This window comes from Homalodisca vitripennis, chromosome 6, assembly GCF_021130785.1.
Source record: "Homalodisca vitripennis isolate AUS2020 chromosome 6, UT_GWSS_2.1, whole genome shotgun sequence".
Classification (NCBI taxonomy): domain Eukaryota; kingdom Metazoa; phylum Arthropoda; class Insecta; order Hemiptera; family Cicadellidae; genus Homalodisca; species Homalodisca vitripennis.
This window is the reverse complement of record NC_060212.1, coordinates 144,382,071-144,400,506: the sequence shown is the minus strand read 5'-3', so window position 1 is coordinate 144,400,506 and position 18,436 is coordinate 144,382,071. Positions and strand designations below refer to the sequence as shown.

General features: G+C 34.6%; 1 protein-coding gene across 2 annotated transcripts in view; it reads left to right on the top strand.

Moving 5' to 3' along the window:
• LOC124364979 (chitin synthase chs-2) overlaps nucleotides 1-5,696 on the top strand; it is a 69,322-nt gene extending 63,626 nt beyond the window's left edge. For both annotated transcript variants that reach the window (XM_046820841.1, XM_046820840.1), the window contains exons 21-22: nucleotides 3,318-3,570; nucleotides 4,686-5,696. In XM_046820841.1, the coding sequence (XP_046676797.1) occupies nucleotides 3,318-3,570; nucleotides 4,686-4,978 (546 nt within the window). In that variant the 3' untranslated portion in view covers nucleotides 4,979-5,696. The remainder of the gene's footprint in view (nucleotides 1-3,317; nucleotides 3,571-4,685) is intronic.
• Nucleotides 5,697-18,436: the final 12,740 nt, after the last annotated feature.

The window sequence follows — 18,436 nt, the reverse complement described above, 5'->3', positions numbered from 1 at the left end:
ATAAAAAGCACAATGGCATATATCAAAGATATTCGGCCGGGCCCCATCATATCTCGCTACGTCCCTTCAAATAGACGTGTGGCAGGGCCAGGCCCGGGCCCTCTGATCTCCCGGGTCCCAGTAATATTGCCCCAAAAACTCTGGTCTGAGAACGTGCCTGGTTGTATGCAAAGCAAGCAGTGGTTCTTTGTTATCAGGATATATTTGTGCATTATTTATTTTACAAAAATTGATTTTTCTTTAGAAAAGTGTTGATATGAGTGTATATAGTTCATATAAGTTTTGATATGTTATCTTGATTTTGCTCTGATAACATATCAGTGGAAAATCTATGGAAACTAATACTTCGTATTTGGGAGAAAGAAGAAATGCCAGCTGAATGGCAAGAAGCAATAATAATACCTATACACAAGAAGGGTGAAAAAGAAGAGTGTGGTAACTACAGAGGCATCTCACTACTCAGCATCCCATATAAAGTTTTATCCAAAATTGTTTTAAACCGACTTGAACATTATACAAATGAAATAATCAGGGAAGAACAGGCAGGGTTCATAAAGGGCAGATCAACCACAAATCAGATTTTCATTTTCAAAGAAATATTAGCTAAATACTGGGAATATAATAAAGAATTTTTTGCCATATTTATTGACTTTCAAAAAGCATACGATACCATAATCAGAAAGGAGTTGTGGACACAACTAGATAAATTTGACATCCCGAGAAAATTAATAAACTTAGTTAAGATGAGTGTCACAGAGTCAAGAGGCTCAGTAAGAATTAATGGTCGGGACTGTGTACCTTTTGGGATAAACTCAGGAGTCAGACAAGGAGATGGTCTTTCTCCAACTTATTTAATATTGCCATAGAAGAAGCACTTCAGAGTGTAGCAGAGAGGGATTTAGGGGTGGAAGTTGGAGCTAAACTAAACATCCTAGCTTTTGCAGCTTTTACATGTTGTCATATTTACAGAAAATGTAGATGATTTGAGGTCACTAACTAGACTATTTATGAGTGAGGCAGAGAAAGTGGGGTTGAAGACGAATGATGCAAAAACTAAATATATGCACTTTAGAAGGAATCAAAATCAAAGAGGAGGACCCCTACAAATTGATGGGCATGTTTTCGAACAAGTGGAGAACTTTAAGTACCTTGGGGTCACAATATCAAATAAAAACACAGATGAACCAGAGATACAAAATAGGATCAACTCAGCAAATAGATGTGTATATGCATGCAATAGGATACTTTCAACCAAATCTCTCTCTCTCACAAAACTAAAACTAGAATATACAAAACAACAAAACAATTATATGTCCAGTGCTTTTGTACGGATCCGAAACGTGGAGGCTAAATAAGAAGGATGAGAAAAAGCTTCTAGTTTTCGAGAATAGAATTTTACGTAAAATTTATGGGCCATCATATGAACAAGGGGTATGGAGAAGAAAACATAATAGAGAAATCAGGGAGCTCTACAATAGTACGGATGTAATAGGAAAAATAAAGTGCAGAAGACTCCGTTGGGCAGGCCATGTTTTGAGAAGAGAAGAGGAATGCAAACTGAGGAGGGTAATGTACGGTAACCCAGAAGGAAGACGACCCCGTGGGAGACCGAAAGTGAGATGGTGGAACCAGGTGAAGGCTGATATGGAGAAGGTGGGCGCTTCAGAGGAAGATGCAGAGGACTGTTCAAGATGGAGGAGCTTTGTTGGTGCGGCTAAATATCACCTCCGATATAAATGGCCCTGGGAGTAAGAGTAAGAGTAACTTTTAAAAATGACAGCTCTGGATAGCGAAATTGACCGCTGAATGGATAATGTGTCTCTGTTGCCGACAGTAATAAATAAATTTAAACATACAAAAGTAACAATATGTAGATACATAATTCAATAATTACAAATTACATAATAACAATATTATTATAAATGTATTGTGAGTTTCATTACGAGTATTTAAGCGAATAAATTATGGAGCAAACTAGCAACGATATTAAGGCTAAATCTCTTTGTTTATATACTAGCTTTGTTAAAAAAGTCCCGTCATAGCAATTACCTCGCATGCAAAAAACATTGGTTCATAAGATTAATAAAATGAGAGTAATGGTAGTAAGAAGATGATATACCAAATAGAAAACAGTGAACTAAATGACAGTCATGTACAGTTTTTAACAATGCAAAATAATAGATTCCTGTAATATATATCTAGGCAAAATTTGTTTGCCATCTCGATTAAATATTTTTGAGATTTGTTGGGGGGGAGGGAGGAGAAAGGGGAGGGGGTTTATAAAAACAGAATTTACTATAATTTGTACTTGTTGATCTTAGTTTAAAATGTGGTTTTTAATTAAGGAAACAAGCAATGTTTATACTATAATGATTATAAAATTTGAGTGTTATATGTTTAATAAATTCTATTCAACGAGTTTTACTACTATAAAGTCGGAGATTTTTATCACAGCCATATAAGCCCCTAGAACCCACAAAATGATGCTAATGGTACCCAAGACATGCTCTGCTGACATATGATGCAAAAATTTGTCACCTAGGACTCAATGGGTATGTATGAGAGGAATTTTAAGAATATGTTTGAGTCATTTTTTGATGTTCTCATTGTTTAACAAAACCTTCTCATAAACAAAATATATTTTTACCACTCTGGTTTCACAACAAGTCTGTTAGAAAAAGGTTCTGCAATATTGCTCTTGCATGAGATATGAGATACTTCAACCCTTTAACCGCCACGCCCAAGATAGTATATCGTGCAACTGTAGTTTTGTGAAAAACAGCCATGCTCGAGTATACTCATTTTCATATTATCAGCTGTTTTATTTTTGTTGTATCAGCTATTATATTCTTTTACTTAGTGTTCTATTAGGTTAGAAATATCTACAGTTGGTGGTGCAATCTTGTGGACATTACTCAAACTACTTGGACACCATGTGCTTTGTATCGTCCACGAGTTCGGGAAAGGTTACGATGATATTTTACGACGTGTTTTCTAATGTTTATTCATAGATAGTGGTAATATGTTGTAATGATTTGACAAATTGACTTTATTTGAGATGTTTTTAAACATTGTTAATTGTGTACTCTATTCATTAAATTTTAAATAACATATGTACATACATGTAACTAAGCTCAGGACTCTGGTGTTGTCCGGAATCCAGAAACGAGGCCGTTAAAGGGTTAATATTATTGGACATAAAAAGAGTCTGTTTATGTTTATTTTCTCATTGTGGTCATTATCTATCCGATCTCCGCTCAGAAATCTTTTATCACTCTTCTGTTCACTGATAAGCTTTGACGACTGAATGTCCGCAGGTCGAGGAGATGTCAAACGACAAACTGCTGGATAAACAAGCGGTGGACATAGTGAGACACTTGCAGCGTCTCAAAGGGATCAACGGAGATTATGACAATGACTCGGGATCCAGTGCTGATCGTGTGGGCCGTCGCCGGACCATCTACAACATCGAGAAGCAACGGCAGAAGACTCGGACAATTGGCACACTTGATGTGGCCTTCCGTAAACGTTTCCTGCAGATGAAGATGGAGGAAGGGGAAGATACTGCTGGTTAGTCATATTATTGTCTTTATATTTCGTTCTGTTGTTGGATGATTTTGAACAACAAATCAAGTGATTGAATAGCCTGTCACTTGAGAGACTGAAGATACTACGTATCTTTGTTGTTTTCCTGTGGGTTAAATCCTAAAAATATGCAACCTAGTGTTCATATATTTTTCATCCTGGAATGTGTTGAATAAATTATTTATATGGACTGTTGATTTTGCATAACATGACTAGCTGCACAATTCATAATACAACACTGGCAAAATAAAATTCCAATCCAATTTATTTTGTCACTCTTTTAAGAGTATATTAAATAAAAGTATACATAATTGTAACACAAGTGAATGTCTTTAATAACCATTAACAACAACAGAACACATCATATAACATTTATTCAATTATGGTTAATTTCTTTCATGAAAGTGTATCATTGATTATTTTGTAATAATATTAGTACAGAAAACTAGGATCTTTAGTTTTGTTATTAGATGATCTTTGTCAGGTAGACAACCAAGTGTGGAATCATAAATAAAACTATTTTCTACAAATAAGTTTAATTATAGTTCTACTAAGAAAATCTCTTTCCTCAAATCAGTATACAGAGCTTTACTTTGATGGTTGAAACTTATAATTTCATGTTTTCAAAAATACTAACCTTTTAGACGTAATTTTGTCTTGTAATTTCATTGGACAATGTTCTAAAGTAACAGTTTCAAGTTAAATATAGTTTACAGGAGCAAGAATAAAATCAATATTTTTTTATCTATTTCAGAAATATGTGTATAGATTAAAATCAAACAAACAGTACTGAATTTAAATTTAGAGCAATTTACAGATAATCTCAAATATTTTTGTATCAAAGCTTTCTGAACTAGAAAGAAACTATCCATTACACATTACAGTTCAGAAAATCCACATCTTGTGTAATTTCTCTTGTTAGTGTTACCATATTGAGCTCATAATCAACACAGTAAAGAAATTGTAATAACCACCAATAACATTTTTGAACGTCCATATTATATTTTGCTTCTTTTTTTGTTGAGAATCTGAAAGACACTAACTATTTTATAGCAGTCTTTCTATACTCTTGAGAGGGTTAACATGGTATCTAATAACAGGTACACCGATACTGGGCCGCAAGCTAACTATGAGGCGAGAGGTGCGTGAAGCATTGGAAGTGCGCAGACGATCACTCCAAGCTGAGCGGCGCAAGTCGCAGATGCAGACACTGGGTGCGCACAATGCAGTGGCGCGCAACCAGCGGATATCCAACGCAGGCGTGAGTGTCAAGGATCTGTTTGAAGGCCATCCTAACCCAGCGTACGAACCAGACGAGGATACAGGATCTCTGATCATGCAGAACGTCAAACGCAACTGGGCGGAGCTCGAGCGTGCCAATAGCCATATGTGAGCAGTGATGTGGTAGTAGATAATGTCTTATTCTGGATAAGTTAGAGTACAATGTGAAATATGTCACTTATACCATCTCTGTAAAGTAATCTTTTTTATATTCTTAGCGAAAACATTGTTAAAATTAATCTTTTTAGTATACTTTCAATTTAAATCATTAAGACTGGGAGTTAAAAATCATTCTAAAAAAATATCTTGACTTCTAATGTTAAATAACTTTGTTCATAGATCAAGTAACAGGATACTGAATTAACTATTAGAACTTAACGATAACTGTCTCAACACCTGCCAACACACATACTGCCTTAACATATTACTGCCTAATAGGAAGTAGAAGTGTACATATATTAGTTAGTTAGGTAAATACTCTCATTTTAAATCTCAGACTGCCTTTTTGATATTCCTTAACATTTATTATTTTTTTCTTTTCTTCGTACATTTTTAAGAAAAATATGTATCCAATATTTCTGTGTTAAGAACACAGCCAACATGTCTTCTTTATCCGTTAAATGCGGTATAATTTTCTATGTGTAGTTTTGTTGTCTTATTTGCTCAATGTTTTTTACCGGCTTTCCATGACTATTTTTTATATACTACTTTAAAAGTAAACTATGTTTTGCCTTAGGTCTAAGAGACAGAGGTGATAATGTAGTTTGTTATAAGTGGCTATGGTTTTATAAAATCATTTGTACACTTAATAAACTTGTGATATTTGTCAAGGCTGTTTTATTTTCCCCACAAATCTCTGGTCTTAAACAAACCTGCAAGTAACAAAATTTGGTGAATTGACCGTTTTGTTTGTCAAAGATGTGCACTTTTCATTTAGCTATTCCAGTATATTGGCAAGTATCTGTGAAATAAATTGGGAATCAAGCTTAGAGTTAATTATCTATTTAGCAGCAAAAAAAACAATAAAATTAGTTATGTTAAACGACAACCTAAAAACTTCCAGAGATTTTTGTTATTTGTAATTTCCACAGTTAATTCTATTTATTTTTATTAACTAAGAAATATAAGGTCCAACACTTTCTATGGAGCTCTTAAATGTAATTTTATTTAGTTTAAAATATGTCTTTTTGAACTGTACTCTAGATGAGGAAATAGTATGCTTGAAGACATTGATCAATTGATCCCCTTATGAAAGACTTTTCAGCGTATTTGCTATATTTTTATAATATACTGTGTGATAGGCTTGACTTATAATGTTTGTCCTTGAAAATAATACAATAATTATATGAATTTAACAGATTACAAGTTTTATTGTATGAATATTTTGAATTGTATTTTACTTGTAAACCATGGATTTTAATTAAAATTTAAAATTTGTATTAACAGCATATTATATAGTATATGATAGAAATCTTAAAAATCATATGTTTGAAAATTATGTAATGGTTCTTTGTTTAATATATTTCAAGAATAGTTTCAAAATATTATAATTTTAGGATCCTAAAATAGGATAAAAAAAATCTCCAAAATATTTACAGTTATATACCCTATGTATATTTTACAAGTCTAATTACACTAAACAGTACAAAGTAACATAACATCAACGCAAATGCACTGGCACAAGTGACAAACGATTACAGGTACACAAGTCCATCAAGTCATTGTTTTGAATCAACAATGGATAAGACAACAATGACAGCAGGAGAGCAGATGCATTGTTGCAGAAACAATAGTCGAGTTTCATTGTTGGAAAGGCTGGTGTGGTTTGATAATAAGCTCTGCCAAGGATACATTTAGATCAATCCATCCACATCTATTACCTACCACAGAATAGATTATATGATATTTATTCAAATATGGTAAGTTCCTTTCATGTAAGTTTAAACATTGGTTATTTTGTCATAATATTAATACCGAATTCTAGGATTTTTAGTTTTGGTATTAGATGATCTTTGTCAATGAAAGTTTAACAATATTGTTTGTATCTTTGTAAATTAATGTCATGAACATAAATTAACACTATAAGCAAATTAACTTTACTTTAATGTTTACCTCAATATAAGAAATAGATAGCCACATTTTTAAATGATACTCTTCGCAAATAAAATATAAGTACGATTCACCACCTGATATCTGACACGTCTGTTCGTACCAATGAGCGGTGTCAAAAGAATTAAGCGTTTTATTTTTTATTGCTAACATCTGTACTGTAATGTCTGCAGTTTTGTTGACTCACCAATGTCTGTATATTGCCAACTCTGGGATTTCATTAATTCTTCGGCATTGTATTAAGAGTTGTATATTGTTTTAATTTGAAACAATGACATTAGGATGTAAAAAATGCAAAAAAAACTATTTTTGTTGGTATACAAGGTTTTTTAAATTAATAGGAATTTTTATTTAAAAAATTGATTCGTCTGCATTAATGTTGTCACCTTTACAATAGTCCCCATGATATACTATGCACTTTTGCTTGTGCTTCTTCCAATCCTCGAAACATTTCTCAAACTCAATTTTTGGAATATTCTTGAGCTCTTTCAGAGATGCATTTTAAATGTCATCTGTCTTGTAAAATGATGGCTGTATAAGTTCTTTTTATTTATGGAAATAAAAAAAGTTACAAGGAGCCATGTCTGGAAAATATGGAGGTTGGGGCAACGTTACAGCACTATTTTTGGCCAAAAATTCATGAGCAAGCAATAAAGTGTGAGCAGGTGCATTGTCACAGTGTTGTTGGTTTGAGCCATGAATTGTTTTGCCACAAATCCTGGTATTTTTTTTTTGTTTTGGATTGATTTACACAAATGAAGTTGAACTTGCAGGTAGGACTCCTTATTGTCCATTTAACCTAGTGGAAAGAATTCATGATACACTATGCCATATAAATCGTAGAACACAGTGAGCATAATCTTCACGTTCGACTACTTGTTGAGCATTTTTTTGGTCTTGGGGGACCCAGAATGCCTCCACTAGAGTAATTGAGTCTTATTTCAGTGTTATATTTGTAAACCCATCTTTTTGTTATACCTATTATAATAAGTTTCAGTAATTCTGCATCGTATTACTTCATTTAGTGACTCCTGAGCAACTTCTACTCTGCTTTTTTCATTCAAAACTAAACAATTTTTGGAACAAATTTTACGGCCACGCGTTTCATACCCAAAACATTCGAAAAAAATGTCATGGCATGAGTCAACTAAAATGCATACATCATCAGTGCCCTTTTTGATCTTAATACAGTTATCAATTCATCGGCTGTTGATGTGCTGGGGCGTCAGAGTGTTCCTCATCTTTACAGCCGTCTTTTAAACATTTATACTACTCATAAACCCTGGTTTTTACTCATAGCAGACTCACCACAGGCCTTTTATTACATTTCCTACAATTTTGTTACACAAATTCTCTATTTCAAATAACAAACAAAAGTTGCTGAGTTTCATAAAATATGTCTAACTTTAGTAGCTATTGAAAAAGTAAACAATGAATACAGCTGGAAATTTGATTATACTGTTACTTTAGGAGGAGCAACATAATAAAACAAATTCTTGACAAATAGACTCTCCAAATCCATGAAATTTAAAAATTTCTGTGACTTTTTGAACACGCCTCGTATAATTTTATATTTAGTAGTCTGTATCCATAAACTTTAATAAAAGCAGAAATTGAAGTTTTTGTTTGTTATATAATTATGAATATAATAAAAACGACTTGGAATTTAAACTTTTTTTGCAAAAAGATTTGTAAAAACTTGACTGTCTGTTGATCAAACATATCTATTTTTTTAAAATCCATTAATATTTCAAAGGAATTTGAAAATCAACGTAAAATCTTTTAATAGTAAGAGGATAGCAAGCTTTGAAGTTAAAGCTATATATAAAGTTAAAGTTATTTGTATATATTATGACTCATTTACATGATTAGAGGTGATTTACATTCGAAAGGATGGTCCCCTCTACGTGAGTCCAGCCTAAATCATATGCCCCTTAATTTTAAGATATATTGTTTTTAAAATTTGATAACTAATTTACGACTCAGATAGTGTTACTCGGTAACTGTTCAATGTATTTCTATGAAAAATGCCTGAATCGACTCTTTAAATCATTCTCTATATTGACTACATTAATCGAATACATAGTATTTCGCCGCTCCGTTTAGCCAGCTGGATTGCTAAGCTGCTATCGCTTCTCAGCATTAGAGATGGCACTATATTTCTGCTGTTATAATGATTTAATTGTATCTAATTTTAGCATTCCTCTAGTGAATAGATTATCACATCCAAAATGAGATCATCTTAAAGTGACTCTGATCAGGGACATATTCCAGACAACTGGTTGTGTGTGGTTTTAGTTTTGTGTGCATACTTTTGTTTTCTTTACTTTTACCATAAATATGGACTTCCACTATTTTTTTCTAATTGAATAGTGAAAATTATATCTGTATTTGACATTTTATTTCCTTAAGGCATTAGAGCCACTTGCTGTAAAATGTTACAAATATGTTTTTCAAAATTAAAAACTGTTGTTTTCTTTAAGGGAGAACACTTTTTATATACAGGAAGGCATGTGGATCATGTTTTTTGTTACATTATAATATTCTGTGGTGTATAGAAAATTAACATTATGCAAAATACCATATGTTTTGTGTTCATTGTGTACTTATGAGTTTTTAAATGTCTCTGAATAAAACTGTCAAAAACACTGTATTATTGTGGGAAGTTGACCATGTCAGTTCCAGTGACTAGAGTTCCACAACTTGCTGAATGAATGCTGTACGGTGAAGCACTACAGACAAGATTGGAATATCTGGAATTAGAGCCTTTAATAATGAGTAAACAGCATGCTGTCCTCAAAGCCTTTGTTATAAGCTACCTTCTGAAGCATCAATGGCCAAGTGAAGTGTGCCTTGGGTGGAACGGTAAGCTGAAGGCTTTGAGAACAAGAGCCAGAAAGCTCTTTAACAAAGCCAAGAGGCTAGGTCAGTGGGCTGAATATAAAGCTGCTCTGACTGATTACGATAAAGAACTCCACGAGTCTAAACAAAGAATATGGAGAGATTTCTGCAGCAGAATAGAATCGAATCCTGAAACTTCAAGACTGCAGAAAGCTCTTAAAAGAGACAATACTAATCCTATTGCTGTCTTGAGGAAAGCTGATGGTTACTTTACGGAAGGATACATAGGCACTATCAGCCTCCTCTTAGCAACCGACTTTCCGGGCTTCGATTCTTTCTGTGTGTACCGAGATGGTTTCTCCTTTTGAAAACCCAATGCTACGATCCATAAGCTGGAAGAACTGCTGTAAATTTCAGCTTATGGTTTCAGGTTTTAGAGATTGTTGGTGGACAAAGAAGTAGCTCTCTATGCATTTGGTAATACCTCCACAGGCTCAATATCAGGGTAGCATTTCCCTAAATGGATCTCGTCACTCTTCGTTGGATCAGATTGATGTTATAGAGTAATGCCTAGGCTCGGTGTTAGAGTCTGTTAATGAGAACACAGCTAAAGGTTGTCCTCAAGGGGGGGGTCCTATCGCCTCTTTTGTGGTGCCTGGTTGTTTACTGACTAGAATCAGCAATGAAGGTTTTGAAGACAGAGTTATGCAGATGGCCTTTTAATTATAATAAGGGGTAGATATGAGTTTGTACGAATCAAAGATCCTGAAAGCCTTGAATTTAATATGGGAATGGTGTATGGAGGAGGGACTGAGTGTTATTTCATCCAAAAGCACCATGGATCCTTTCAGCCTGTGGGAGAAAGCTTAACTTAAGAGGAAGGGGGAGGGGAATCATTAGCCTCTGTCCCTAGGAGATTCTACGTATAACCACAGCCCTCTTAAGTAAAGTTAAATATCTGGACATGGTGATTAATAAAAAGCTGACCTGCAACCCATGTTTGAAGTTGCTACTCATTGTGCAGTGTCGCTCTCCATACTACCAACAATCGGTTCTATTGTAGAACCTGGAATATGCGGCTTAAGAATGGCTGGAATTGCTTGTCTGGCGTTACAGAATCATCTCTAGACCAATGATCATCAATGGTTGTCTTGACTGGTGGCCAAAGATGGAGCAAAAAGCAGCGATCGCTGGATTACATGGGGTTTAGTGCCTGGTTTGCCTTTGCCATGCTCTCCAGACCTACAACAGGTCTAGAAAATTTGATGTATACTGAGATACCCCTAAATAAAAATCCTGTATTCTTTATTGTTAATATTAATAATTTCTTGAATTTGTTGGGAGATCTTGAAGATCAAGTTGTGAGCAAGGCCAATGGCTGAGATTGGTAGCTAGCTAGATTGCTGGAAAAATTTATCTCTATTTCAATTACAGTGAATTCATTTCTTGCAACGATTTTACCTCCCCATTACACTTCATAATGTTCTGATAATATTGTGCATAAACCTATGGCTCTTTGAAATGGCAAAATTTAGTGATGAGGTTAAATAAATAAATTAAATAAATCAGAATTAGAAGACTATCATTTAATACATAAAACTACTCTATTTAGTATTTTACAGATAGATAGATTGCTTTTTACCTTCTGATTCCAAAATCAATAAATTTCTTCCTTGGACAAAGAAAAGACTATGTACCAAGTTTCAAGTATGTAGGATCTGTATATCAAGAGTAACTGTACACAAGGACTGCCATTTGACTTTTGACTCCAAAACTAATACATTTCATCCTTGATGCTTTTATCAAGGATGGACCCACAGATGAACGGACTGCTCTTTGATCTTTTGACAGTCTTACTTTGGACCAAGAGAAACCTATCTACAAAGTTTCAACAAAGTTTCAATTCTCTAGGACTTTTCTACCAAGAGTTATCACATACAGAGAGACACACAGATGGACGTACTGTTATTTGACCTTTTAACCCCAAATCTTGGTACATATGTTCCTCGTGGACTAAGGAAGAACTCAATTTTGGGCTTGAAAGGGTCAAAGTTTCAGATTTAAGCATTTTTATATTGGTCTTAAGGGTAATCATTATCATAATGAGAAAAGCACAGAATAAACTAATTAATAAAATAAAAGATTATAGATTATACAGTTAAGTTAATCATATCAAATTGGTCAGTAAGTTAACAAAACAAGTGACAAATTTATATTATTAAATTGGTTGGTTTCATTTAAAGATGGACATTTTTAACTTAACCTGCCATATCGTTACGTTCTATTAGGTACTTTGATACTACGTTGTATTAGTTTAGTTTTAATAGGGATAACATATTTTATAAAATTATTCCAATACATTTAAAATAAAAAGACAGTTATTGTTTGCTATGGTACCAGTTGATTGAGCAGTTAAGAGAGATTATGGTTACCAGCTGTGTGTGTGCGTGTGCGTGCGTGTATGTGTGTGTGTGTGTGCGTGCGTGTGTGTGTGTGCGTGTGTGTGTGTGTGTGTGTGTGTGTGTGTGTGTGTGTGTGTGTGTGTGTAGTGGTAAAGGGGGTATAATCCTTCAGAGACCACAGTTCTCCAGGAGAGTTATCTCTATACTTAGGCCACATTCATAGCATTCAAACAATTGAAAATAGTTCTTCACTTCCCATTTTAGTGTTACTATCATACGTTTTGTTTTCTCTATACCATACCAGGCTTATGGTGTTCTAAATCGCGTCATTGTTTTTGAGACATCCAGCACTGGATAAAGCCGTAGTCACTGTACTGCAGAGTCGTAACTAAGATGGGGAAGTGAGGGTTAGAACCCACCCCCAAAAGGCCTAAAATATGCTTATAACAGCAATCAAACCGGTTTGTAACACAGGTGTTAATTGTTTTACTTAAAATTACTATAAATTAACATTTATGTATTTCAATTTAGATCTATTCCGTAGCATCCAGTGTGGTGTGGTCTTCAATTAGATTCATCTACCCTAAAGCTAAGCTCTTAGTTAAACTATTACTGTTGTACTGCATCATTATGCTTGATGAATCCTCCAGAACCTCTGTGGCAACTTTGGATTACGTGTGCGGTTCAGTTTTCCTGGATATTTATGTTAACCGGTTCACAATGCTTGATGAATCCTCCAGGACCTCTGTGGAAACATTGGATTATGTGTGTGGTACAGTAGTCCTGGAAATTTATGTGTAACCGGTTCACAATGCTTAATGAATCCTTCCAGGACCTCTGTGGTAACTTTGGATTATGTGTGTGGTACAGTAGTCCTGGATATTTATGGTAACCGGTTTACAATGCTTAATGAATCCTCCAGGACCTCTATGGAAACTTTGGATTATGTGTGCGGCACAGTAGTCCTGGATATTTATGGTAACCGGTTCACAATGCTTGATGAATCCTCCAGGACCTCTGTGGAAACTTTGGATTATGTGTGTGGTACAGTAGTCCTGGATATTTATGGTAACCGGTTCACAATGCTTGATGAATCCTCCAGGACCTTTGTGGAAAGTTTGGATTATGTGTGCAGTACAGTAGTCCTGGATATTTATAGTAACCGGTTCACAATGCCTGATGAATCCTCCAGGTGTGGAAAGTTTGGATTATGTGTGTGTACAGTAGTCCTGGATATTTATGGTAACCGGTTCACAATGCCTGATGAATCCTCCATGACCAATGTGGAAAGTTTGGATTATGTGTGCGGTACAGTAGTCCTGGATATTTATAGTAACCGGTTCACAATGCCTGATGAATCCTCCATGACCAATGTGGAAACTTTGGATTACATGTCATGACACATTAATATAAGTAAATTAATCAGCATTTCAATTATTAATACTCTATAAAGGCTTAGGTACAATCAATTAATGTAGATAAAATACATACCGATGTTAACAGTTCTTCTAAATATTTTTAAAATCTCTTTAACTTGCATGAAAATACATAAAGCTTATATTTTGTCGCAATACAATTTAATCTAATGAAAGCGTTATAAATGTGAAAACAACAAACAGGGCTGATAAAGCAGTTAATTGCGCACAACAGTTTGCAATACTTTGTAATATTTACAGCCTGGCTTAGCTGCAAGCCTCGGTTCAATTTGCAAGCTCGGATTACTGGCTGGATCAGTCCCTATATAGTTTGACACTGATAAATGGATGTGGAAATATAATTCACTTTGATTAGATTGCATCTATTCTCAGTTAAATATTTAAATTGGACATTATACAATTGAAGCAGTACATGATGGGTTGTCACTCTCTACATTTTTTATGGTTTAAATTAGTTTCTGGATGATAGTTCTCTGAACGTCAGGGGAAAATGAGTGATGAGACCAAAAGTGCCAATGTAGAGAAATGTGAGCATTCCACAGATGTTGCTATTTTTGCTCATATTTGTGAATTAGTTAGTGCACTAACTTAAAATGGTATAAATAATTTAAAATAAAGATTTTGTACAAAAATCTAGATTAACACACTCAGTAGTATTTACTAATATCTTGTATGCAAATTTTAATTTACAATGTGAGAGCGTATTCTATTCAATTATATGAAGCCACAAATCATCGTTCCAAATTTAAATCATGTTGCTAATTACATTGATAAATCTTTTAAAATCTTAGTTCATATCTAGTTGACACAATTGATTTCTTTGTTTAATTGGTATAAAATGTTTGACTCCCGGAGCTTACACATGCTGACTTTTCTGTTTTGTTGTTAGAATTTTGGCCAAAAGTAACACACTTTTTGGCCAAGTAACCAAATAATTTATTTTACTTATAAAATTTACACATTTTTTACTTAAATAGCTCACTAGAAAATAAAAAAGGAATCCTATTTTGATAAAGTGACCTGACTTGACTTTTCTCCGTTAAGGTAAAGATTTAGTTGCTTTAAAAGTATATGTAGTATCTACTGTATTATATAAACCACATTAATTAGAGCTTTTTATTATTAGTTACGAATTGTAGCTATTCTAATTTAATGAAATAAAACCATATAAATAGATTTAATGTAAATTTTTATACCACATAGTTTCATACATTGTTTCACTTTATCTCAGAAGGTTCTTGAATCTCGAAGCCAGTATGATGACCTTTTTACATTGACTACTAACATTATGATCACTAATCTATAGATCAATTTAGAATGTAAATGATGTTTGCTCATATTTAATTAAAACAGTTGTACACAGTCTTGTTATATTGTCATATATTAATATAGAGTTCTAATTGCCAGAAGTATTAATGGTTTGCTAATTTTAAATACTTAATTCACAATAGCTAGCAAAATTCTTCCAATTAAATTCCCATTCTTTAATTTTTATATTTTAAAATTTGAATAGACTTTATTTTTACAATATATTTGTCATCAGTACAACAGAATGATGATGAACAATGTTTAGAAACAGGTGGAAATCAAGGGTGATAAATTTGTACATACATTTATTAGCTACAACATTTATTTAAGACTATCAAGAAATAATTTTAAAATACATTTAATGGAAGTAAACACTGTAGAAAAAACACAGCAATATGAGTTAGTATAGTTCATATCCCTCCTACAGCCATGTGTAGAAATAACTGTTAGACAGGGTGTAAAGTAAGTCCTGATACGCCTATACCGTTTGGTATATATATATATTCCAAACGGAATGAGATATGATGTATAATTAACTGAATATATATATATTCCAAACTGAGATATCGATATACAATCTTCACCATCCTTATTAAAATATATTTTTGGATATTTTTGAGGATAAAAGAATTTTACCCCTCCCCTTTTCAAAGGGGAGTAGCTTCAATTTTCAAATTGCAATCCCTATCTTGTGACGCAATTTTAATCGTCTTTTCAATAGAAACACAATGAAACTAAGTAAACATCTGTGTGACTGCTCAAGAAAACTGGCATTGTCCCTACAGATTATTATTTTTTGTGTTATTTGTCCATACAATTTGCTAAAAGCGTCGTACAAATGTACACTTTAGGAATTTTTAGTTTTAAGAGTACTGTACCAACATACTTATTGATTTAGGAGTAAAAAATTCCATTTAGTTGTCGAATTCAATTGAATCATAGTTTGTTTCCAAAACATTTACATGCGTGCAGTATTTCAAATAAAAATAAAACTTCTTGAGAAACATTTAAATAAAATGTAGCAACCAATCCAAAATAAGTAATTATAAATTTAATAATTATACATTTTATGGGATTAAATTATGTAACCAATTGGACATTAATTATTATAAAATTTCCATTATCTTATTAGTATTATACTAGTTGAATGTTTACATAAAAGTATTATACACATAAATTTAAAGTTGCCTAGGTAATGAGTCTACATGGGTAGAAAAGCCTGTGCGTAGGCTCGTAGTTACTTCTGTTTTAAGACCGAACAAAACTTCGATCGGTAAAGTGGAGACGCCGCTCCGCGGGGGTGACACAGCAGGCTGGCGCGTCTATTCCTGACACTTGGAAGCTATATCAGGGTAGTTATAATTTAGACTGATAAATTTAACTATCCAGTTACGACAATGTTTCTTTTTGGCTCAGCTTTAGCGAATCCTATCACTCGAGAGGCTGGAAAAAATTCATTTCCGTCTATTTGTCCGCTCGATATTTTATAAACAAATTTAGATATTTCCATTCTATCTATAAGTTAATCTAAAGTATTCCCAGGTAAAATAGGTACTTATATAAGATAAAGGTTCATTAGTTAACTATATCAAGTGCAATAAATTAGCTTTATGGACTTTATCAAGTTGGTGACGAGGATTAATTAAATGGCAGAATAGCTGTTTTTAAGGACAGTTTTTGGGCAATCATCTCTTGGATTGCGGTTTATATTTTCCAAACTTTCTATATCTTTCGTACATAGTATTAAAAATACGAGATCGATATACGCGATACACAAATCCCTCATATAATTAAATTAGATAGATAAATATTTGCCCCAACCCCCAAACTCAAATGTATCGTAATTCTTCACTGCATATAATTGTTTATTTAAATATAAAAAAATGCGTATGGAATAGAAGAATACATTTATTCAATGTGTAGTACCTCTGGATGCAAACGTTGAAGACCATACTGTATACTAAAGAATAGGACTGACGCAACACCTTGCCATGAGATTTTGAATGAGATGCTCACTTGAACATTTCACCTGCGATCACACATGCGAAGTAGTTCCTTCAAACAAATGTTAGGATGATAGCTGTCATTGAGAGCCAGACAGCAAACACTGCGTACTACGTCTGTAATGAGGACATCCTGACTCGCTGAGCCGGCCACTAAACACACATCACTTCGTGATTGATCTCAAGCTTCAAGGTTAGACTCGTGACAGTGGTCGCCTAGTCCTCATAGAGGAAGATAACTCAGCAATGTTTAATCACAAGTAACCTAGATACACACGTGTTAGCGTAGTAGGCTACACATTGCGTGCTACGCCAGTAATAAGTACATCCTGACTCGCTGAGCCGGCCACTGAACACACACACCACTTCGTGATTGATCTCAAACTTCAAGGTTAGACTCGTGACAGTGGTCGCCTAGTCTTCATAGAGAAAGATAACTCAGCAATGTTTAATCACAAGTACCCTAGATACACTCGTGTTAGCATAGTAGGCTACACATTGCGTGCTACGCCAGTAATAAGTACATCCTGACTCGCTGAGCCGGCCACTGAACACACACATCACTTCGTGATTGATCTCAAGCTTCAAGGTTAGACTCGTGACAGTAGACTGTCTGGTTCTTATTGTGACAGAGAACTGAGCAAAGTTACAACCACAAGTACCCTAGATACACACCTGTTAGCGTAGTAGGCTACATACTGCGTGCTGCGCCAATAATAAGTACATCCTGACTTGCTGAGTCGGCCACTGAACACACACATCACTTCGTGATTGATCTCAAGCCTCAAGGCTAGACTCGTGACAGTAGTTTGTCTGGTTCTTATTGTGACAGAGAACTGAGCAATGTTACAACCACAAGTACCCTAGATACACACGTGTTAGCGTTGTAGGCTACATACTGCGTACTGCGCCAGTAATAAGTACATCCTGACTCGCTGAGCCGGCCACTAAACACACACATCACTTCGTGATTGATCTCAAGCCTCAAGGTTAGACTCGTGACAGTGGTCGTCTAGTTCTCATAGTGGAAGATAACTGAGCAATGTTTAATCACAAGTACCCTAAATACACTCGTGTTAGCGTAGTAGGCCACATACTGCGTGCTGCGCCAGTAATAAGTACATCCTGACTCGCTGAGCCGGCCACTAAACACACATCACTTCGTGATTGATCTCAGGCTTCAAGGTTAGACTCGTGACAGTGGTCGTCTAGTCCTCATAGTGGAAGATAACTCAGCAATGTTAAATCACATGTACCCTAGATACACACGTGTTAACGTAGTAGGCTACACACTGCGTGCTGCGTCAGTAAGTACAGTTCGAGGACTTTAGCTGCGCGCGTGACCTTGAGTGTGTGGTGATAGGCGGGAGGGGTTGCGGGGTAGCGTTATGCGCTGCGTCCCGAAAACATTTCCTGTGACTCATGGATAAAACCCTTCTTTCAGGAATCGTATTGGCCCAAATAACCCACC